Source organism: Entelurus aequoreus, linkage group LG10 (genome assembly GCF_033978785.1).
Source record: "Entelurus aequoreus isolate RoL-2023_Sb linkage group LG10, RoL_Eaeq_v1.1, whole genome shotgun sequence".
NCBI lineage: Eukaryota > Metazoa > Chordata > Actinopteri > Syngnathiformes > Syngnathidae > Entelurus > Entelurus aequoreus.
The window spans coordinates 34,612,611-34,637,414 of NC_084740.1; the positions used below are offsets into that span (position 1 = coordinate 34,612,611).

Here is a 24,804-nt window from a genome sequence, read left to right on the forward strand (position 1 = left end):
TGAGATGCAATGCAAGTCTAAGCCACTGTGACACTATTGTTCATTTTTTTATTTTATTTTATTTTTTATTATAAATGTCTAATGATAATGTCAATGAGGGATTTTTAATCACTGCTATGTTGAAATTGTTACTAATATTGATACTGTTGTTGATAATATTCATTTTTGTTTCACTACTTTTGGATTGTTCTGTGTCGTGTTTGTGTCTCCTCTCAATTGCTCTGTTTATTGCAGTTCTGAGTGTTGCTGGGTCGGGTTTGGTTTTGGAATTGGATTGCATTGTTATGGTATTGCTGTGTATTGTTTTGTTGGATTGATTAATACAAAATAATTAATACATAAAAAAATAAAATAAAAAAATATAAATTTTTGGAAAATGAGAATCGATACTGAATCGTACAACGTGAGAATGGCGATTTAAATTCAAATCGATTTTTTCCCACACCCCTACTATTTACACTATGAGGACAGGAACACAAAATACAGTATATGTTTCAATGAAAGCATACTAATGTGCACCAATGCTTTAGTCATTACTTTAACCGGCATCTCATTACTGTTACAAACTACTTTACAAGCGTTAACACTTTAATTTAGTAGTTACACAAATACTTGAATTACTAACTAAACGCGACACTAGTGGGACGGACGTGCTGTAATAAAATAACTGGAATTGTGTGATGCATTACATTGCATCGGATGCATGTTCGAAATAAACTGAAACTGAACTGGAACTGGAACAATATGATGCATGAGACATTGCTGTGACTTTCTTAGGGTGTGAATTTCATGACTCAAACACCCCCGTTGTCATCACGGACTCACCCGTGGGAGTTGATAGTCTACTGATCGAAAACGAAAGTGTAGGCCGTGAACTTTGAGTCCGAAGAGGGCAGAGGAAGGATAAATGCCGTTGGTTCAATTTGTAACGCAACACTTTAACACCACGTGCATGTTTAATTTGTGTCTTTTAGTTAGGTGACCTTTTTGAAGCTGCAGCAGCTGTGCTTGTCCACAGTTTCCATTTGATGAGTATTTATCTCAGGACGCATTCTGCCATCCTGTTGAGTCAACGTTTGTATGAATATAGGGCCCTTCACTGCAGGAAACATCAGATACTCACCCTGATATTTAGCGTGCAGTGCCATACAGGGTGCAATGCAGGGTGATCTGAAGCATCGTGCAGTACGATACGGTGTGCAGTGCAGTGCCATACTGGGTGCAATTATTTTCTGTTTCGCCCTCACCCCTAGGAAGAAGAAAACATTTTGAGTGCCCCCAGTCTCTGCTGTGACTATAAATAGCATAATTTGTCTCTAAAGAAAATAAAAAATAAAGAAATATAGATCAACTTACAACAACTTTATTAGGGCCAGATCAGCAACAAGCGGTGAAGGGCCTATTGAAATTGCATTGTTTATTATTATCCTCCCACTTGGATCACATTTATAAACTCACCAGTTTTTGCAGGCGCATCAGCACAGGCAAAAAATTTGATCTTTTTGGGGGCACGAACACAACATTTTAAATTTGACTCAGTAGCTCCCCCATAAAATTAAGAAACAATTACCCCCTGCTACCATATTCACGTATCATCATGAACATCGATAGAGATGTCTATCATGATGTGGTATTTTAGGCTTCATATTGCGCCACACATTTTCAATGGGAGACAGGTCTGGACTACAAGCAGGCCAGACTAGTACCCGCACTCTTTTATTACAAAGCCACGCTGTTGTAACACGTGGCTTGGCATTGTCTTGCTGAAATAAGCAGGGGCGTCCATGATAACGTTGCTTGGATGGCAACAGATATTGCTCCAAAACCTGTATGTACCTTTCAACCTTAATGGCGCCTTCACAGATGTGTAAGTTACCCATGTCTTGGGCACTAATACACCCCTGTACCATCACACATGCTGGCTTTTTTAACTTTGTGCCTATAACAATCTGGATGGTTCTTTTCCTCTTTGTTACGGAGTACACAACGTCCACAGTTTCCAAAAACAATTTGAAATGTGGACTCGTCAGACCAAAGAACACTTTTCCACTTTGCATCAGTCCATCTTAGATGATCTCGGGCCCAGTGAAGCCGGCGGCGTTTCTGGGTGTTGTTGATAAATGGCGTTCGCTTTGCATAGTAGAGTTTTAACTTGCACTTACAGATGTAGCGACCAACTGTAGTTACTGACAGTTGTTTTCTGAAGTGTTCCTGAGCCCATATGGTGATATCCTTTACACACTGATGTCGCTTTTTGATGCAGTACCGATCGAAAGTCACAGGCATTCAATGTTGGTTTTCAATCTTGCTGCTTACGTGCAGGGATTTCTCCAGATTCTCTGAACCTTTTGATGATATTACGGACCGTATATGGCGAAATCCCTAAATTCCTTGCAATAGCTGGTTGAGAAATGTTGTTCTTAAACAATTTGCTCACGCATTTTTTTCACAAAGTGAATGACTGAGCATTTCATGGAAGCTGCTTTTATGCCCAATCATGGCACCCACCTGTTCCCAATTACCCTGTTCACCTGTGGGATGTTCCAAATAAGTGATGAACATTCCTCAACTTTCTAAGTCTTTTTTGCCACTTGTGCCAGCTTTTTTGAAACATGTTGTAGGCATCAAATTCCAAATGAGCTAATATTTGCTAAAAATAACAACGTTTTCCAGTTCAAATGTTAAGTATCTTGTCTTTGCAGTCTATTCAATTGAATATAGGTTGAAAAGGATTTGCAAATCATTGTATTCTGTTTTTATTTACGATTTACACAACCTGCCAACTTCACTGGTTTTGGGTTTTGTAAAAAAAAATTTAAAATCTATATTCACACTATTTTTTGACCGACTTGAACCATTTGACACTGAAAAATGAAAACAAATATAAACTCAATAAATAATAATACATTCAAATTGATCAATAACATTATATATATATATATATATATATATATATATATATATATATATATATATATATATATATATATATATATATATATATATATATATATATATGTCTGTCTTAATTAGATTATCCAAAAAAATAGTGCTCGATACCGTGGTAGAGCGTAATATGTATGTGTGGGGGAAAAAAATCACAAGACTATTTCAGCTCTACAGGCCTGTTTCATGAGGGGTTTCCTCAATCATCAGGAGATTTTAATGGAAGCATTCACATACCATGGTTTATATAGGGCACAGAGCGGGTGGGTACAGGCAGGCGTAGGGGCGGGGTGATTGGCTCATGTGTTACCTAGGACACAGAAGGAAACACCTCCTTAATGGGAGCATTCACATACCATGGTTTATATAGGGCACAGAGCGGGTGGGTACAGGCAGGCGTAGGGGCGGGGTGATTGGCTCATGTGTTACCTAGGACACAGAAGGAAACACCTCCTAGGTAACACATGAGCCGATCACCACGCCCCTACGCCTGCCTGTACCCACCCGCTCTGTGCCCTATATAAACCATGGTATGTGAATGCTCCCATTAAAATCTGATGATTGAGGAAACCCCTCATGAAACAGGCCTGTAGAGATGAAATAGTCTTGTGATTTTTTTGCCCACACATACACATATATATATATATATATATATATATATATATATATATATATATATATATATATATATATATATATATATATACATATATATATATATATATATATATATATATATATATATATATATATATATATATGTATATATATATATATATATATATGTATATATATATATATATATATATGTATATATATATATATATATATATATATATATATATATATATATACACACACTTTAACCTACAAAACAAAATGAATAAAACAATTTGTGCTGATTCTTCTTTCATCAAAAGGGGAAGTCGGAATTAATGAGCACGTTTTGAAGCGTGACACTGCATGATACTGATAAAGCACGTTCCCCAGGGCATCGCACTCCATTATTTCAAAAGAACTGCATGGTTTTGCGTGATGGGCACCGCGGTGTACGGTGTGACGCAAAGGTTGAGGTGAGTTTGTAGTTTCGTCAATCACGTCTAAGTTGAAAGCGATCAATTACATGTGACATCAATCAATAAATTCAATATATATTTTTTTTTCTTCAACTAGCAAACATTCCCTGAACAGTGGACTTTTGTGTTGAATTGATTTTCAGGGCTACGGCTGCTACTGCTGAGTGGAAAAGCTTATTTTGGGCTTGTTTCAAAAGAAGAATAGGGAAGCATGAGTACTCATAACATGCGCCAGTGGACAGAAAGGCCTCTCTCTCACACACACACACGCACACACACACACAAACACACACACACATGCACACAAACACAAAAACAGTAAGAAGCAAATTTGCATTCATTCTGCAAATGAGCAGATAAGAGAACGTTGTGACCGGTGACAAACAGGAAGGTACGTGTGTGTTTGTGTACGCGTGTGGGTGCGTCACAAGTCAGAGACCTGCCTCTTCATCTGCTACTGTACCACAAGAGTGTGTGTGAGTGTGTGTGTGTGTGCGTGTGTGTGTGTGTCTGTGTGTGTGTGAGAGCACTCACTCTTCAGCATGGATGTCCAACATGGAGCCACACAGGATTTCTCCACCAGGAACCCCCAGGAGGACTTTGAGATCCTGATGAGGGTCGGATGGGGAACCTACGGGGACGTCTACAAGGTCAGCTGCTGTTTGACCTTCCTTTTAAAATATTATCTTTGAACATTTCAAGGAACTTCAACGGGGAAGGAACATCTTCCACAGAGCTGGGAAGCAACAATTAAACGTTAACATGAATAAGGAGAGGAATCGTACTAGAAAACATGAATCAACATTTAAGATGATTATTAAAAAAAAAATGTATCCGTGTTGTTTAAGAAAAATACACACAGTACAGGATATACAAAGAAAACATTGGTCCGTTGACTTTTAGTTTGTGTGGTTCTCTGTCGTTCTTGCTTAGATGCCATTTGCAGCCCTACAGGAGGAAGTGGTTGAGCGAGAACTGAAAGTATTCTTGTTAAAAGATGATAAGCATTCCAAGCACCATGAAGTTTTCTGCCAAAAAATTCTTCAAATATGATAGTAAAACTAATTTTCTGATCAAAACCCCCACAAAAACATGTGACTGTAAAGTAAAATGTCAACTACTTGTTGTAAACTCTCTCAAATAAACTTAAATTCTTGTCTTTTTTCAACTCCAAATGTAATAATACACATATTTAACTACTTAATATGTAGATTCATACATCTCGGGCAAATTTATTTCATTTTTGTACAAGGTTCCTAAGCCAACTCATCTGTGGAACAAGACTGAAAGTAACAGGAGTGAATTTTTAGCCTAGAGTTCTTTTCCAGTACAGGGGGGCCCCCGCCCACTCAAATAATAAAACTGAACTCGTAATCATAATCTAGATTTTTTTTTTTTTATGATATGAAACCGTGTGTTAATCACAAATATTCTCATTTATTGAACAAATAAACCTGATTAGAAAAATAAACACAAACTAAATATATTGCATTAGAGGGGACTCGAAAAATACATTTACATACAACTATGTAGTGCTAAAATAAACCATATTATTACCGTATTAATGAATATGTTTTCTAACTAAATAGTCAATAAAATGTAAGTGCAAATGAAAATACAGCTTTACACTTTGGTCCTCATTTTTGCGCTGAAGAAACTTCTCTGACTTTCGATCTAGACTTCTCCTGTTTGTTTGAGATAGTCATTACTGCCACAAGTGATGAAAAAGTGTATTACAACTGAGTACGGCTGCGGCCTGTAAGGACCACAGCTGAGAAACAGATACAGTATTATTAGCGATTCTCCAGGGGGCGCTCGCGGCCCAACAATGGGCCCCAGCCCTATGGTTTAGAAACACTGCTTTATAGCAAATACATCAAATGTACAGCAGCATAAGTGTTGACATTACAATGATTCAACAAAAAATATATTAAAAAACCCCAAATACAATCCAAAAAAGAATATATGTAACAGGACTGTGACTTTTACTCATTTCTCACCGAGTGAACTTACTTTGGTTCTTCCTACGGCCTGCAAAGGATCTGAATGACGCAACTTCCTGTTTTTGTTCGATTTAGGGTAACGGGACTGAATGAAAACCTAGAGACACAACTACATTGTTGTTATTTTCAAAATAAAAACACACTTCAAGTAAACTTAGGATAAGAAGTAAGACAAATGTGTATAAAATATAATATTTCAGCCCTATAGGCAGAACACGCGCTTTGTGTAGCGCCCCCGCGTTGCATGGGGGGCCATATTTTGTGTGAAATGCCGCAAGTAAAATATAAATTATTGATTGACAGAGCACTTCATATACAATTTGTCCGCAAACCTATTCCTAGCCACTTCCTGCTCCATCATTGACAATAATATAAAGGCATATTTCTTCACATCATTAAACTGGATCTTGTGGCACACAGCATTAGTCAAATCCCTACAAGGCAGAGATACTGGGTTTGAATCCTGGTCAGTGTTGTTTTAATATGTTGTTGTTTTTGTTCTAATGATTTTGAAATTGTTATTTTGCACAAAAAAATATATAATTATTGAGCAATTTGTGTCCCATGAATTTGTTTTAGTACAAACCATGCATCAAATTAAATTCATGTTTTACTAAAAAGTATAAAAAATCGTTAACATAAATTAAAAAAAGTGTAAAAAAAATTCGTGAAGGGGGCCTCCAAATAAAATTCTGTTTAGGGCCCCAGTTTAGACAAAATCATTTAAATCAGGGGTGTCAAATTTGCTTTCATTGAGGGCCACATTGAAGTATAATTGTCCCACATCAACTTATATATATCAATATGATATTAATATACATGCATATATTAATAAATATACAAATACAAATGTGATATTCAAATAAATAAATAATTTGTATGAATAAACGCGTATTTGTAAATATATTTTTGAGATTTGAAAATATTTACAAATAAAATGTATAAATATAAAAATGTGACATACAAAGAAATCCAGAATTTGTATAAATAAATGTGTATTTGTAAACATATTTTTGAGATTTGAATATAAATATGCTTCATTTTGTATTTGTATTGAATTTGCATATGTGGATCGCTTTTTTGCTTTTGTGTCGATGAGACATTCCTACCACAAACCAGATGCATAAATAAATGTCACCTACACACTCCCCTGAACAACCAGCAGAGGGCACTGCAGCCAGAGCGGTCTCGGTCACAGAGCATTACATGCATTATATGCAAAATGCCCGGAGTTCTCTGCACAAAAACAATCCACGTCTTTACAGAGAGAACGCACAACGGGCCTGAGCTTGCTAACGTTAGCGTTGTATTAGCTAATGCTAATTCATCCAGTTAATCTGAAAGACCGTGCTAGCTGCTTACTTTATTGTATCAATGCCGTTTGATGACCTTGTCCCGATGTAGATACTGATCTCTTATCAGGCTGCAGTGCCCTCTGCTGGTTGTTCAGGGGAGTGTGTAGGTCACATTTATTTGTGTATCTGGTTTGTGGGAGGAATGTCTCATCGACACAAAAGCAAAAAAGTGATCCACATATGCAAATTCAATACAAATACAAATACAAAATCAAGCATATTTATATTCAAATCTCAAAAATATATTTACAAATACACGTTTATTTATACAAATTCTGGATTTATTTGTATGTCACATTTTTTTATTTATACATTTTATTTGTATATATTTTCAAATCTCAGAAATATATTTACAAATACGCATATATTTATACAAATTATTTATTTATTTGTATATCACATTTGTATTTGTATTTGTATATTTATTAATATATGCATATGTATTAATATCATCATGATATATATAAGTTGATGTGAGACAATTCTACTTCCATACAGTTACGGCTGCCCACAGAGGGCCGCTTATGACAGCAAATATTATTGTTTTTTTGTTTTTTTATCTGTCGATTTTACAGTAAAAAACTGGCAACTCAGTCACCAGAATTTTACTGTAAGATATAAAGTGTTTTATTTTACAACATATTACAGTAAATGGAAAAACTACCGCTTTTTTTTTTTTTACAGAAAGAATGGCGGTTTAGTCAACAGAATTTAACTGTACAAGTTACGGTGTTTTTTACAACATGTAAATGAAAAAACAATCCCTTTTTTTAAAAAAAAATAATTACCATTGTTTTACCGTAAGAAAATGTGGTGCCGTTTCTCCTTTTTCAGTAAGACACCGTAAAAACCACAACCGTAGATTTTATGGTAAAAAAAAAAAAAAGTCGACAGGATGTTATCGTAAAAAACAGTGCTAAAGTTTTTTCGATTTACAGTAACATGCTGTAAAATCCACTGTAAATTTGACTGGAAAATCTATTGTCATTTTTAAAGTGTACAATTAGTTGGATAGCTTACAGATATTTGAGTAAATATTTTTATTTTACACAAAAATGTCTGGAAAGTATGACGTTATAAAGTTTGTTGCAATAATAGATAATAAAAAAGTTTTAAACGCATGGATTTTCCTGCAGTACATATCTTTTTTTTCTGTTAAAACAGACAGAACGAATACATTTAGTAAGAAAAGATGAGCTACTTTATTGACGCATAATATTTGCAGGCGTTTGCGGGCCTTATAAAATTATGTGGCCCTCGGACCTTTAGTCTGACACCTGTGATTTACAAGGTGTAATGTAATTTTTCCACTTTCAAGGTAAATTAATTTGTATTTATTTACAATTCAATCAGATTTATGTGCAGAACACTTAGCATCATCAAACATTTATTTTACAGTTAATTTTATCGTGCATTTATACATTTTATTTCCAAATGGTAGCAATTAGGTGGAGTGGGCCCATATACGCACTGCACTGTGTGTAATGTAGCATGTTCAAGTTCCTGGTTAAGTCCTGTGTCACCCGAGAGCAAAAAAAAAAGTGTGAAAATGGTGAAATGTAATGAGAAAAAGTTGCAATATTGAGATTAATACCACAAAGCTGCCATGCAGGGAGTCTTTTTCTTTAAAACTATCATTGCTCAAAAAATAATACAGACTTATAATCGACGGCTGAATCTGAAGTTTAAGAGTTGAAATTAAAAATCATATACATCAATATATGACTTATTTTGAACACTTTATGAGTGGGGTGGGTTTTTGGATATCTGAGACCTTTAATCAGATTTTTGTTTTAAACGGTCGTTGCTCCAAAATTAATAATAACTAAAAAGCACGGTTGTTATGAATTATTTACCAATTTAAGGCCCCAATGACTTTACATCAAATATTCCACTTTGAACATTTTTTTGGGGAAAATACTGCATATTTTGTGCTTTTCCTATCAAAAAAGAGGGGCTCGACAATCATGTCTAAAAAAATTTAAACTTTTGTCAATAGATGGATCTATAGAGATTTACAGATTTTTAAACATTGAAAATGAAAACAATATATTAATATAATCTTATTTGTAACACTTTAATGACTAAGAGCTTAAAGGCAAGGGTCCTGAGACTTTTTGACTCGGGGGCCACATTGGGTTAAAAGAAAGAAAAATATATATACATATATATATACAGTATATACATACAAAACAAGACAAATATATATAAAAAAGACAAAATAGAAAGTATATATATATATATAAACAACAAGAAAAGACAAATATATATATAAAAGACAAAATATATATATATATATATATATAATATATATATATATATATATATATACATACAAAAGACATATATATATATGCATACATACATATATGTATATATATACATACATACATACATTTTTATACTGTATATGTATGTGTATATATATATATATATATATATATACATACAAGAAAATACAAATATATATAAAAGACAAAATATATATAAATACAAAAGACATACAGGGATCGAATTTAACCACGGCAACTGCGGCAATTGCCGCGACTGCCCTCGTCATTTGCCGTAAGCCCTAAAAAATTGACCAACATCTGCAGCATGAACATGCCGTAACCTCCCTTAACTTTTTACTTGTTAATGGACGAGCGATGTAACAGTAATAATAATAATTTGCGATAAAATTCCAGACAGTTAGTAATACTGTCTAATTTTTTTATTACCGAAAAACCGTCATTTATTAATGCATTATAGGCAACACGAAGTCAGGCGCATGCGCACTAGCGTCGTTTGGCTTGATAATCATGGCGGACTAAGGACACAGACTTTCCTGCGGAGATTTCCCCTCGGAGTTAACGGAGCCAAGCGCTTGGTTTAACGTAATTTTCCCACGCTTCCCGCCGTGCGTTTAAGAGCGCACCGCTGTGTTTAGATGGAGACAGGTGTGGACAATATTGGAGACAGACGCACTTGTACCCACACTAAAAGTATACAGCGAAGGAGAAAACTATTTGGTGTTTTGCAGCAGGCTATGTGTCGGGAACGTTGTCACAACTTATTTATAAAGTCTTTACTTTGTTGACTGGGATGTTCACTTGTCCTTCATTTAACTGCAAACTGTGTCAGTGTTCAAATAACATCAATACTAGCTCAAATGTTTTGTCATCTCATCGAACTGAACGAAGGCTGTGAAGATTGTGTATTCGATGTGAGAGGTGTCACTCCTGGTGTTTTTTGTTGTTGGCCAAACTGTTGTACTGAACCAAGAGAAGATCAAAGCTTGTCTATTTTCAAACTTCATCTTCATTAGCCAAACTGCTTTGTGTTTTATTTTAATAAGTAAACACAAGGTTTTTATACATTACTTGTGTTGTTTTCATGTCACAAAGGCATTACTTCAAAAAACATTCTTGTGACACAGCATTTTGTTAATGTTTTATGGTATATAGTTAATTCCTATATGACATATTTCTGCTCAAATTCTTGATGGATCTGTCCCGATACCGCATCTACACGTACATATGTACATAACTTAAAAAAATAATAATAATAATTAAAAAAAATACCTCTCTCTATCAAAATGTAAAAATAGAGATAAAGGCATCATGAAATGACAAAAGGTTGACAAGTTTATATTAATAATGAATTTTAAAAAACAAGGCAGTCACGTCAGTGACTAGGATGGCTTGTGACAGCAAATAATATATAATAATATTATTATATACAATCAACAATATGATTTGCCTGAGCGGCTGGACAAGACGGATAAAAAAAATTTTTTTTAATATAATAAAATATATACAGTATATATTTAAACTTGGGATGTTCCGCGGGTGTTTGGACACTGGCGGGCCGGGTCTGTAGTTTGAGGAACCCTACCCTAAGGGTTACAATATACATTGTATTGGTTTTGAAAATGAAAAAAAAACAAAAATGGCCCCAGCACGTTTTCATTTTTCAGTGTGTGGCCCTCAGTGGAAAAGGTTTGAATCCCCCTGAAGTAGTTTTTACGCACTGAAAAGTCACTTGCTGCACTGAAGTCACGGTCAACAAGTAGCTTATAGCTTTGGTTTGCCAGGATGAAGTGAATTAAATGATTGGCTTGGGTTTTATTAGCTGCTTTACAATTCAAAAATGTTATCAGTGAGCTTTTGATGTCATGAAGAACACTTGATGCTCTGGAGTAGGACAGTCCCAAAAGACATATTATCCTAAAAAGACAACATTTGAAGCATACATTTACACGGACGTGGTGCTCTAATTGTGTGTGTCTTCATTACAGGCACGCAACAAACAGACTGGAGACCTGGCAGCCATTAAGGTTATCAAGATGGAACCAGGTGAATATTATAGTATTACGAGTGTATTTGTGACACTTTGTGAGTGAAAAACATGTCTGTGTGTTCGCAGAAGACGACTTCTCCACCATCGAGCAAGAAATAGTCATCGTGAAGAGCTGCAAGCATCCCAACATAGTGGCGTATCATGGCAGCTACATACGGTTAGAGACTGCATCTCGGTGCAAAATGACTTGTTAACTAACACGCTTGCTTCATGTAGTGTTAATACGTTGTGGATCTGCATGGAGCTCTGTGGGGGAGGCTCTCTGCAGGATGTCTATAGTGGTAAGTGTGAGGTTTCATATACTGCAAGATAAGTTCAGAACCAGGCCACACATTCACTGCCATTTGCTTGTTGTAACGCTCAAAATAAACTTTTTTCAACTCTAAATAAACTTTTTTCAACTCTAAATATTGATATTACAAATTTTGAACTACTCAAAATGTGTTTGTTTTTATATCTAATAGTTAAGGGCTATCCAAAGTGCGGCACAGGGGCCATTTGCGGCCCGCAGCTAATTTTTTGAAGGCCCGTGGCACATTTTAAAAATACTATTACAAAAACAACAACATAAAAAATTGGAAAAAAGAGCAAACAGGTTAAATGTAATGAGAAAATGTTGCAATATTGACACTAATAACACAAAGTTGTCATGCAGGCAGAGTTTTACTTTAATAATGTCATTGCTCAAAAAATACTAATGAATCAATGTTGTTTTAATTATTGACCTATTTAAAGTTCCAATTACTTCACATTAAAAATATTTCACTTTGAAATAATAATAATAAAATGTAATAATATAATAATAATAATAATAATAATAATGTAATAATAATAACATTTAATAATAATAATATAATGATAATAATAATAATGATATAATAAACTAATAAAACAAGTTTTTCGTTGACAAATAAGGGCATAAAACATAAGAATACGTTTAAAAAAAACAAAAAAAACCCGGATGAATTTGAAGTTGATACCGAGATTTAAGCGTTGAAAATTAAAATAATATATTGATATATGAATTATTTCTAACACTTTTATGAGTGGGGATCCTTGGATCCCCAAGACTTTGAGTCTGTGTTTTTTAACTGTCAATGCTCAAAAAAACAAAAATGAACCAAAAGCAATGTTGTTATGAATTATTTACCTATTTAAGGGATATTTGTTGTGATATATTTGTTGGGAGAAAATATTGCATATTTTGTGTTTTTGCTTTAAAAAAACAAGTTTTTCTTTGACAAAAAGGGCATAAAACATAAGAAAACATGGAAGAAAAAAACGGATTAATTTGAAGTTGATCTAGAGATTTAAGCATTGAAAGTAAAAATAATATATATTGATATATGACTTATTTTTAACACTTTGAGTGAGGGTCTTTGGAGCCCCGTTTAAACTGGCAATGTCTAAAAAAGAAAAATGAACCAAAAGTCATGTTGATATGAATTATTTACCTATTTAAGGCTCCAATTACTTCACATCAAATATTTCACTTTGAACATTTTTCGGAATAAGGCATAAAACATAAGAGAACATGGAAGAAGAAGAAGAAAAAAAACAACGGATGAATTTGAAGTTGAGCTAGAGATTCAAGCGTCGAAAGTTAAAATAATATATATTGATATATTACTTATTTTTACACTTTTATGAATGGGGGTCTCAAAAATCTAAATTTTGACTATCATTGATCAAAAAACAATAATGAACTAAAAGCAATGCTGTTATGAATTATTGACCTATTTAAGGCTCCAATTACTTCACATCAAATATTCCACTTTAAACATATTTTGGGGGAAAAATATTGCATAATTTTTAGGGGTGTCAAACAAAAATTCGAAAAATCGATTTTTGATTAATTCTTAATTTTTTTTAAATTATTTGTTAGATTTTCATTTCAATGTTTTTTTTTTCAATTTGTCCTTTTCAGACACTCAGACAAATCCTATTGTTGATGTAGATGATCATATCTGATGTACATATTCACTTTAGAAAAGAGAAGTGTTGGATACTTCTCTTGTTGCCTTATTTGTATTTGACTTTATTGAATGTTTGGGTAGAATTTTGTAAAAAAAAAAAAAAAAAAAGTTTTCTTTGAAGTAATATACTGTAGAAATTGATCAGAACTGTTTATCTGTTTTATAGAGGAATGTAGTCAATCATAAAACTGGCACCCAACGTTAATTAAAAAAGTATAGATTTTGAATCGATTCTAAATCGAATCGTTAGACCCAAGAATCGAATCGAATCAAATCATGTGGTGCCCAAAGAATCACAGCCCTAATATTGTGTTTTTGCCATAAAAAAAGGGTTTTCTTTGACAAAAAATGGCATAAAACATAAGAAAAAAAAAACTTTATGTCAACAGATAGATCTTAAGTTGATCTATAGATATTTAAGTGTAAAAATAATAATATTAGAAGCAACACAAATATTAGCATTTCTGAAGCATTTCAATGGCCCGTATTAGGGGGGATGATATGTTGTGAAGTTACATAAATACACCGCCAACAAGCCTGCTTTGACTTCATGCAAAGCATGGTTCTGTTATTTGACATTTGCATGTCGACACCATCCCACTGTGGATGCAAATGTCAGTCAGAGATGCGCAATTGTGTTTCCACAGTGACTGGTCCTTTGTCAGAACCACAGATTGCTTACATCTGCAGAGAGATGCTGCAGGTAGTCACACACACACACACACACGCGCGCGCGCGCGCACACACGCATGCGCACACGCACACACACACACACACGCACACACACACACACACACACACACACACACACACACGCACACACACACACACACACACACACACACACACACACACACTTGTATTTGTTACCTTCTTGAGACCTCCGAAATATGCCTACCTCTGTAGGACCGCCCTTATATATAAAGATTTGTTTTTACAACATTAATAATATATACATACTATGCAAATATAAAAAAGCTTGTTGTGAAAAATGAGTTGGAATATCACAAGAAAAAGGTCACAATTTCACAAGAAAAAGTTATTAGAATTTTGGCAGTATTATAATAAAAGTCGTAATTTTACTCAACCCAAGTCAAAATTTTACAAGAAAAACTGAAAATTTGTGCAATATTATGATAAAAGTTGGAATTTTACTCAATAACAGTCGCAATTTTACAAGAAAAGGTTAATATTTTGGCAATTTTATGAAAAGAGTCATAATTTTACTCGAAAAAAGTCACAATTTTAAAAGAAATCTTAAACATTTTGGCAATATTATAATAATCGGAATTTTACGTGGCAAAATTATGACAAAAATCATAATTTTACTAAAAAAATTTCACTATTTTACAAGAACAACAAAAAAATTGGCAATATTGTGATAAAAGTCAGAATTTTATATAACAAATGTCACCATTTTGCATTAAAAAGTAAAAATTTTACATAAAAAATTATGAAAGTAAGAAAATATTGCAATATTACAGAAACAGAAATAATATGAGAAATTGTTCCCAATTTTATAAGAAAATGTTGACACATTGTGAGAAAAAGACTGCTTAGTGAATTTTTTGTTGTTGTTGAATTTTTTGGTATTAATTGGTTTTTAATCTTCAGTATTTACTTCAAGTTATTACAGTATGTCTCTATATACATATTTCTTACACACACTTGTTATTTCATATGTTGACCAGAGGGGGAGCACTTTTAAAACCGACACAGAGTCAATTTGAAAAATCCCTCCTTTTTGGGTCCACCCTAATTTTGATAGATTTCACCACCAAGGGTGAAAATTAGACATTCTCTATTAGATGCATATGGGAAGTCGTAAAATCAGCTGTTCACCTGGCGGGTTTTTTCGGGGATGAATAGGGAAGTCCTTCTTTAGGTGCCGTCTTGTTTTATCATATATTGCTGCCTTTGCACCTGTCAATGTTTACTTTTGTATGCACATTAAATCAGCAAAAAATCCTGACTTTGGAACAATGTTCACAGACTCTAGTATTTGGCTCGCTATTAGATGCAATGGTTTTCCGTATTGGGACTATGATTTCGGTCCTAACTTGTTCACCAGTCCTCATATGGAAGCTACTTTTCCTTGTTGATGTCTCAAGAAGGGTAGAAACACACACACACACACACACACACACACACACACACACACACACACACACACACACACACACACACACACACACACACACGGGCAATCGTCATGTCAAACGCTATATAAAAGTGTGTGACAAAAACATATGTGTGACCAGGGTCTGGACTACCTCCACGCGCAGAAGAAAATCCACCGAGACATCAAGGTGACCAAGATCTCTCTCATTTGTCTTGTCAATTCTAAATAATGGTGTGCCGATACACCTTTGTCAATTACATTTTGGTACTGATATGGTACTGAGCCTTGAGTATTGGCCGATATTGAATCGATACGATATCAGCCCAAATAGACTAGACTTCCTTTTATTGTCATTCAAATTTGACTTTTACAGTAAATGACACATACATTTATTATTTTGTAGTGGATTGTCAGAAAAGTTTTGATCAAGTGAAATTAGTCAAACAGAGAATAAATAGTGGGTGTGAAAAACACTAACCTATTTATTATTAACTGTCTGGAATGGACTTACACTGTCTTTAAGTTGAAGTGGAGTGCTAATTGTGTTTTTAGCAACACCGAATCATGGTTATGGTGGTTAAGGTATTGTTTTTTTTCCAACACGCATACAATTACAATACGATACTTGACATATTACTAATTTCTCATTACAGCATGTCCGAAAAGGAGTAGGGGGAAGCAGAGTTTATTTAATCGTTTATTAAACCCTACCACTGTTCGCGTCGTAGCAGTTTCTAACACATTTGTGACACAACAGTGAGTAAATAAATAAAAGAGTAAATAAATAAATAGATGAGTAAGCAAATGATTATTAACTACATGAATAAAGAATAAATAATGTTGTCATAAATAATGAGTTAACTAATTTATGGTTCACATTATGAGATGAACAAGATTATCTTGTTTGTTAACAAGGTCCAAGATGTTTATAAGAGTTCTTCGTCTATGTACTTTGCGAGTACTTTGTGTTAGTGGCCACGTTAATTCATTAGGTTAAGCCCATGATGCAGTTAATTGGATTAATGCGGACACTTTTGTTACTGAATGCTTTCTAATACGCTTGTGCTTTGGAGACGTTGTATGTGTAAGTGATATGCAGCTATCATTATTTGATACCTGACACATGTGCTGTTTTAGACTGTTCAATTAGGGACACTTATTATGTACTGTATGTCTAGCTTGGATGCTATTGTGTGCTTAGCTGTTATGTAGCTGCCAGCTCCTAGGAGCCTATAGCCTTGCATTTTTACTTTGAGTTGACAAAAATAGAAGAAAAGACCAACCTTGTGTGTTTATTGGAGGGCATTTAGCTTTTAATTGGCTGTCTAACTTATATCCGAGCATTTGTATCGGAAATTTAAATCGGATACTTGTTATTTTTTGCTGATATCATCCCGATATCTGATATCAATATCAGATCGGTACACCGATATTGAGTTGTAAATATGTCGTAACTAGAGACGTCCGATAATATCGGGCTGCCGATATTATCGGCGGATAAATGCTTGAAAATTTAATATCGGAAATTATCGGTATCGGTTTCAAAAAGTAAAATGTATGACTTTTTAAAATGTCGTTGTGTACACGGACGTAGGGAGAAGTACAGAGCGCCAATAAACCTTAAAGGCACTGCCTTTGCGTGCCGGCACAGTCACATAATATCTACGGCTTTTCACACACACAAGCGAATGCAAGGCATACTTGGTCAACAGCCATACAGGTCACACTGACCGTATAAACAACTTTAACACTGTTACAAATATGCGCCACACTGTGAACCCACACCAAACAAGAATGACAAACACATTTCGGGAGAACGTCCGCACCGAAACACAACATAAACACAAAAGAACAAATGCCCAGAACCCCTTGCAGCACTAACTCTTCCGGGACGCTACAATATACACCCCCCGCTACCTCCTCCCCCTCCCCCACATCAACACCCCCCCCCCCCTCCCAAACCCCGCCCACCTCAACCTCCTCATGCTCTCTCGGGGAGAGCATGTCCCAAATTCCAAGCTGCTGTTTTGAGGCATGTTAAAAAAAATAATGCACTTTGTGACTTCAATAATAAATATGGCAGTGCCATGTTGGCATTTTTTTCCATAACTTGAGATGATTTATTTTGGAAAACCTTGTTACATTCTTTAATGCATCCAGCGGGGCATCACAACAAAATTAGGCATAATAATGTGTTAATTCCACGACTGTATATATCAGTATCGGTTGATATCGGAATCGGTAATTAAGAGTTGGACAATATCGGAATATCGGATATCGGCAAAAAAGCCATTATCGGACATCTCTAGTCGTAACATTAAATATGCATATAGTCACAGTCATGTAGAGTACTGCAACCATTATTTGCCTTTTAAGCTTTTAAATATGCTTTGCTGTCCCCCGTGGAGTCCCTCAGGGTTCAAATCTAGCCCCATTTTGTTTCATTATTTTTAATCTTCCCAAAGCAAATTGTCTCACCCTAATGATTACTCCCAGCTGGAAGTGAATCCCAAGCTCAGAGGTTTAGTCCAGTGACCTAACAGCAGATGTTTGATTTGCTGTGTTTCTCTTCCAGGGGGCCAACATCCTCCTCAACGACCAGGGCGAGGTGAAGTTGGGTAGGTGCTTCCTGACACAAATCACCGGACCATGCTCCCGTTATAAAGCGTGCGATCATATTTGGCGTCCTCTCCCTTACAGCCGACTTTGGAATTGCTGCCCAAATCACCGCCACCCTCGCCCGTCGCATGTCCTTCATTGGGACACCGTATTGGTGAGCTCACCTCCAGAGTGTTGCCAAAGGCAGGAAGGGCTCCTCTACTGGAGACTCCTGTTATTACGAGTGCTACTCTGGGCTGAGAGGTGCCATATTTAACTCCATTGGAGGATTTTTAAACATGCTGTACCCATGTCCTCCCTCAGGATGGCGCCAGAGGTCGCAGCAGTGGAAATAAAAGGCGGCTACAACGAGCTGTGTGACATCTGGTCGGTGGGCATCACGGCGATTGAGCTTGCAGAACTGCAGCCGCCCATGTTTGACTTACACCCACTAAGGTACGCAAACACAGGACATCACCTGTCATTGTTATTCGTGACTTTTTTTCCCTTCTAAAGAGCCCTGTTCCTCATGTCCAAGAGTGGCTACCAACCTCCTAAACTGAAGGACAAGTCAAAATGGTGAATACTATAAATTTGTTGGCTGTGGAGTCCCTCAGGGTTCCGTCCTTCGACCAGTGCACTTCTCTTCGATCCTTTAATATTTTAGCTCTGTAGCATCTTTCTTCAAAAATGTTTTCTCCACAAAACCTGTGGTTTTAATTCAGGTATCCCTCTCTCCTGCCTGTAGGTCGCCCACGTTCTATAACTTTGTGAAAGCCATATTGGTCAAGAACCCCAAAAAGAGACCCAGCGCCTCCAAGATACTCTCAGTCAGTAATGGTCACACGTCACAATCTTCTAATACTGACTTTTTTTTGCAGTGAAAAATGATATTGGCATAAAGACACTAGCTACACTGCAAAAAGTCAGTGTTCAAAAACAAGAAGAAAAAAAAATACAAAAATTTGGGATATTTTATTTGAACTTAGCAAATTATCTGCCAATAGAACAAGAAAATTTGGCTTGTCAAGACTTTCCAAAACAAGTAAAATAAACTCCAAAAAAATCTTAAAATAAGTACCGTATTTTTCGGAGTATAAGTCCCTCCGGAGTATAAGTCGCACCGGCCGAACATGCATAATAAAGAAGGAAAAACACATATAAGTCGCATTTTTGGGGGAAATGTATTTGATGAAACCCAACACCAAGAATAGACATTTGAAAGGCAATTTAAAATAAATAAAGAATAGTGAACAACAGGCTGAATAAGTGTACGTTATATAAGGCATAAATAACCAACTGAGAACGTGCCTGGTATGTTAACGTAACATATTATGGTAAGAGTCATTCAAATAACTATAACATATAGAACATGCTATACGTTTACCAAACAATCTGTCACTCCTGATCGCTAAATCCCCATGAAATCTTATACGTCTAGTCTCTTACGTGAATGAGCTAAATAATATTATTTGATTTTTACGGTAATGTGTTAATAATTTCACACATAAGTTGCTCCTGAGTATAAGTCGCACCCCCGGCCAAACTATGAAAAAAACTGCGATTTACAGTCCGAAAAATATGGTATATTCTCACTAATAACAACTGTGCTACTATATGAGTACATATTTTCTATTGTTTCATTGAAAATAAAACAGCAAATGTCATTTGGCTGTCATCTGTTTTAATATGAGACACAATTGTGTCAAAGTCATGATTTTTTTTTTTCATGCTTGAAATATGAAATTATTACTTTAAAAAAGTAGTTTTATACTTGTGAGTGTTGATGACACAGCTTTGCAACAGTTGGTATTCTAGTTCCAAGCATGTTTTACTCAATATACTGTAAGTCATACAATCTCAGCAACAAACTGTAATATCTTACTGAGATCATTTAGGACCAAAACCCTTAAAACAAGTAAAACACTCTAACATAAAATCTGCTTAGTGAGAAGAATTATCTTATCAGACAGAAAATAAGCAAATATCACCCTTATTTGAGATATTTAATCTTACTTAGATTTCAGTTTTTGCAGTGTAGTTGCTAATTCCAATGAACAGAGTCAACATTATTAGCAAGAATTACTGTTACTTTTCCTCCCTGTTGTCCCGCTAACTCTTGTCTTCCAACTCCACAGCACATATTCTTGGCCCAGCAGTGTCTGACCCAGGAACTGACCCTGGACCTGCTGGAGAAGTGTCGACACCCGGAGAATGTCAAGTTCTGCCCGGCGACAGAGGACGACGACTCAGAGGTCTGACTTTTGGCACATGCACACTTTATCACTTTAGTTTGACTCGATAGCAGGCTTGCGCAAAATTCTGAATTCAAAATGAGAATGTCTCCCAAATTTCAATGTCATGAATTTGAATTAAATTTAAAATTTCCTGGCCCCTGTTAAAAGTCGTGCTGCCGCATTCTGGACTAACTGCAACCGGGAGGGAGCTTTTGGGCTAATGCCAGCATAAAGTGCATTGCAGTAGTCCAGGCGACTTGAAATAAAAACATTCACGACTTGTTCGAAACGGTTAAAAGATAAAAACGGTTTTACCTTTGCTAAAAGACGGAAATGATAAAAACACAATTTTAAAATGCCATTGACTTGTTTGTCAAGTTTAAAATCGCTGTTTTATTCGTTTAATTACCATGTTTGTAAAGTATTGTTTACCTTTGCACAAGCCTGCTTGATAGACTCCAAATTCCCGAGCACATGCACCCTCGGTGCAGGGTGTCTCGCTAGAATCAATCAATCAATCAATCAAAGTGTACTTATATAGCCCTAAATCACGAGTGTCTCAAAGGGCTGCACAAGCCACAACGACATCCTCTGCTCAGATCCCACATCAGGGCAAGAAAAAAACTCAACCCAATGGGATGACAAAAATAAATAAATAAACTTGAATTGAGGATGCAAACACGAAGTAGAATTGCAATTCAAATTCCATTAAATTCAAATTAAATCTGCTCCGCCGCTCCCAGTCTGTGGAATGCTCTCCCTGACCACCTGAGGGCACCACAGACTGTGGATGCTTTTAAAAAATGCTTAAAAACCCTTCTTTTAAAAAAAAAAAAAAAAGCCTTTTTTTAGATATATGCATACTAGTTCTAGCTATTAGGCTGTTTTAGTTTTTACTGACTTTATTGTGTTTGCGGATTGAAGGGCCCCGTGTCTGGATCACTGAAGAGGATCCAGTCCCTCAACAAACACAACCGGGCACAGAGGAAACACTCCCACACAAAGTGTAAGACAGCAAAGCAAAGAAAAGCCTGGGGCTCGACCAACTGAGCTATTTTATGATCACATGCTGTAGTAGTGGACTTGTGTAATGAAGTATGGAACATTATTTACCTGTAAACATGGACATTGTGGACGTTGCAGTGGAGCAGATCTACTCTCAGAGGCCTGTGAAGAAACAAGCAGAAGATGCAACAGTGAGAACCTTCAAACGTCACCTTAAACCCATGCACATGTTTACACTGTCTTTGTGGCCATTGTGTTCTGTGCAGGTGACGCCTTCAGGCGGCTCACGTAGCATCGACACACATCCAGTGAGGTATACCGTCTCTCTAACATACACACACATTATTGTATTTATTACCTTCTTGAGACCGGCGAAAAATGCGTACCTCTTTAGGACCACCCTTTCTAGATATATAAAGATTTGTATTCACAACAATAATCATATATACACACTATGCAAATATAAAAAAGGTAAGCTTTTAGTTCTTTTTGTTGTTGTTGAATTTTTTTGTTTTTTATCTTCTTTATTTACACTACCGTTCAAAAGTTTGGGGTCACATTGAAATGTCCTTATTTTTGAAGGAAAAGCACTGTACTTTTCAATGAAGATAACTTTAAACTAGTCTTAACTTTAAAGAAATACACTCTATACATTGCTAATGTGGTAAATGACTATTCTAGCTGCAAATGTCTGGTTTTTGGTGCAATATCTACATAGGTGTATAGAGGCCCATTTCCAGCAACTATCACTCCAGTGTTCTAATGGTACAATGTGTTTGCTCATTGGCTCAGAAGGCTAATTGATGATTAGAAAACCCTTGTGCAATCATGTTCACACATCTGAAAGCAGTTTAGCTCGTTACAGAAGCTACAAAACTGACCTTTCTTTGAGCAGATTGAGTTTCTGGAGCATCACATTTGTGGGGTCAATTAAATGCTCAAAATGGCCAGAAAAAGAGAACTTTCATCTGAAACTCGACAGTCTATTCTTGTTCTTAGAAATTAAGGCTATTCCACAAAATTGTTTGGGTGACCCCAAACTTTTGAACGGTAGTCTACTTCAAGTTTTTACAGTATGTCTCTATACATATTTACTTTATTTTGTTTAATTAATTTTGGCCAAAGGGGGTGCATTTCACATGTTGTCTGTCTATCTGTGTTGGCCCTGCGATGAGGTGGCGACTAGTCCAGGGTGTACCCCGCCTTCCGCCCGAATGCAGCTGAGATAGGCTCCAGCACCCCCCGCGACCCCAAAAGGGACAAGCGGTAGAAAATGGATGGATGGAGGGTGCATTTCAATTTCTTACACACACTTGTTATTACATGTGTTGGCCAGAGGGGGAGCACTTCAATTTTTTACACACACTTGTTGTTTCATATGTTGACCAGAAGGGAAGCACTTTTAAAACTGACACAAAGTCAATTTAAAAAATCCCTCATTTTCGGGACCACCCGAATTTTGATAGATTTCACCACCAAATGAGATCTAAATTATTTTGTTTTTTGTAATGTGCTTAAGGCCGATGACAAACGAGTCACGGACCACAGATGTAGAAGCTAACTGTTAATGGCTACTATAGTCTTAGTACCGTAGTGTATTTGTTCATCCTATGGTCACATATGGGACGCGGGTTGTCTTACGTCAGCACCGGAAGTCGTAAAATCAGCTGTTCACCTGGCGGCTTTCTTCTGGGATGAATAGGGAAGTCCTTCTTTAGCTGCCTTCTTGTTTTATCATGTATTGCTGCCTTTGCACCTGTCAATGTTTACTTTTGTATGCACATTTTAAATCAGCAAAAAATCCTGACTTTGGAGCAATGTTCACAGACTCTAGTATTTGGCTCTCTATTAGATGCAATGGTTCTCCGCATTGGGACCATGATTTCGGTCCTAAATTGTTCACCGGTCCTCATATGGAAGCTACTTTTCCTTGTTGATGTCTCAAGAAGGGTAGAAATACAAGAACACACACACACACATGTACGTCTGCATTAAAAAATGTTTCTCTGTGCGTCAGGGACGAGGACACAGACTCGGACGACGATTATGACGACGTGGACGTGTAAGGAAGCGCGCAAACTTTTCCAATGTCACGTAAAAATGCCGTTCTTTGCACTGACGCTTTTGTTGTCTCAACGCAGGCCGACCGTGGCGAAAACGTGGTAAAACGTAAACGCACACTTTGCGTCAGTGTATGACCTTTGACATGACCAGCCATTTCTCTCCCACAGTGTCACCGTAACAGCCGTCCAAACTCCGCCTCCGCTTCCCCCAAAGGTGAGCAAACAAGCACTTGTTTGTGTTTTTACAGCTATAATGGGAACAAATGTCATAAGGAGTCTTATGGCCCAGTGGTCCCCAACCACCGGGCCGCGGCCCGGTACCGGTCCGTGGACCGATTGATACCGGGCCGCGGCCGCACAAGAAATATATAAAAAATAAATAAATGAAAAACTTTTTTTTTTTTTTTTAATTAAATCAACATAAAAAACACAATATATACATTATATATCAATATAAATCAATACAGTCTGCAGGGATACAGTCCGTAAGCACACATGATTGTATTTCTTTATGACAAAAAAAAAAAAAAACATGATAACCCAAGAATAAACTGTCATTGTTCCAAAAATAATAAGGCATCAAAATAAGTGTTGTTATGAATTATTGACCTATTAAGGACTGTAATTACCTCATCTAAAGTATTCCAATTTTCAACAAATATTTAGAAATATTGCATATTTTGTGTTTTTCCCATGGTAAAAAAGTTTTTTTTATTTTTTTATTTTATTTACAAAAACAGCATAAAACATAAAAAAATATTACTAATATATAAAAAATTTATGAATAGGTCTAAAGCTGTTAAAAAATGTAAAGCGTTGAAAGTAAAAAAAAAAATATTTGACTTGTTTGAGGACATCCGTTTTTAGGCTAAGGAGGGATAGTGTGAGTTTTTGGGAACAAAAACTGTAAAATAATGAGGCATCAAAATAAGTGTAGTTATGAATTAATGACATATTAAAGGCTGTAATTACCTCTTCTAAAGTATTTCACTTTGCAACTAATTTTTGGAAATATTGCACATTTTGTGTTTTTCCCATGATAAAAAATGGTTGCTGTTTTGATTTGTTTTTTAAAAGAGCGA

The 24,804-nt window shown here is 35.8% G+C and overlaps 1 protein-coding gene and 1 long non-coding RNA gene across 6 annotated transcripts in view; one reads left to right on the plus strand and one right to left on the minus strand.

Moving 5' to 3' along the window:
• Window positions 1-960: 960 nt before the first annotated feature.
• LOC133658494 (uncharacterized) overlaps window positions 961-24,804 on the minus strand; it is a 41,028-nt gene continuing 17,184 nt past the window's right edge. Inside the window, exons 4-8 of the long non-coding RNA XR_009827481.1 lie at window positions 21,768-21,821; window positions 4,557-4,653; window positions 1,357-1,399; window positions 1,124-1,249; window positions 961-1,061 (exon numbers count right to left, since the gene is read on the minus strand). This is a non-coding gene — a long non-coding RNA (uncharacterized LOC133658494). The remainder of the gene's footprint in view (window positions 1,062-1,123; window positions 1,250-1,356; window positions 1,400-4,556; window positions 4,654-21,767; window positions 21,822-24,804) is intronic.
• The window catches only part of LOC133658493 (mitogen-activated protein kinase kinase kinase kinase 5-like), a 43,551-nt gene continuing 23,045 nt past the window's right edge, over window positions 4,299-24,804 (plus strand). Inside the window, exons 1-18 of one of the 5 annotated variants that reach the window (XR_009827480.1) lie at window positions 4,299-4,672; window positions 11,660-11,717; window positions 11,788-11,878; window positions 11,938-12,002; window positions 14,345-14,400; window positions 15,959-16,006; window positions 18,395-18,437; window positions 18,520-18,592; window positions 18,742-18,873; window positions 18,934-18,996; window positions 19,166-19,247; window positions 20,556-20,672; window positions 21,579-21,660; window positions 21,798-21,850; window positions 21,926-21,972; window positions 23,677-23,721; window positions 23,801-23,821; window positions 23,891-23,936. Coding sequence is in view for 4 of the 5 variants with exons in the window: in XM_062060588.1 (XP_061916572.1) it covers window positions 4,565-4,672; window positions 11,660-11,717; window positions 11,788-11,878; window positions 11,938-12,002; window positions 14,345-14,400; window positions 15,959-16,006; window positions 18,395-18,437; window positions 18,520-18,592; window positions 18,742-18,873; window positions 18,934-18,996; window positions 19,166-19,247; window positions 20,556-20,672; window positions 21,579-21,660; window positions 21,798-21,850; window positions 21,926-21,972; window positions 23,677-23,721; window positions 23,801-23,821; window positions 23,891-23,936 (1,230 nt within the window). In the remaining variant the exon portion in view is untranslated. The remainder of the gene's footprint in view (window positions 4,673-11,659; window positions 11,718-11,787; window positions 11,879-11,937; window positions 12,003-14,344; window positions 14,401-15,958; window positions 16,007-18,394; window positions 18,438-18,519; window positions 18,593-18,741; window positions 18,874-18,933; window positions 18,997-19,165; window positions 19,248-20,555; window positions 20,673-21,578; window positions 21,661-21,797; window positions 21,851-21,925; window positions 21,973-23,676; window positions 23,722-23,800; window positions 23,822-23,890; window positions 23,937-24,804) is intronic. The other 4 variants (XM_062060588.1, XM_062060590.1, XM_062060591.1 and 1 more) reach the window with 4 other exon arrangements.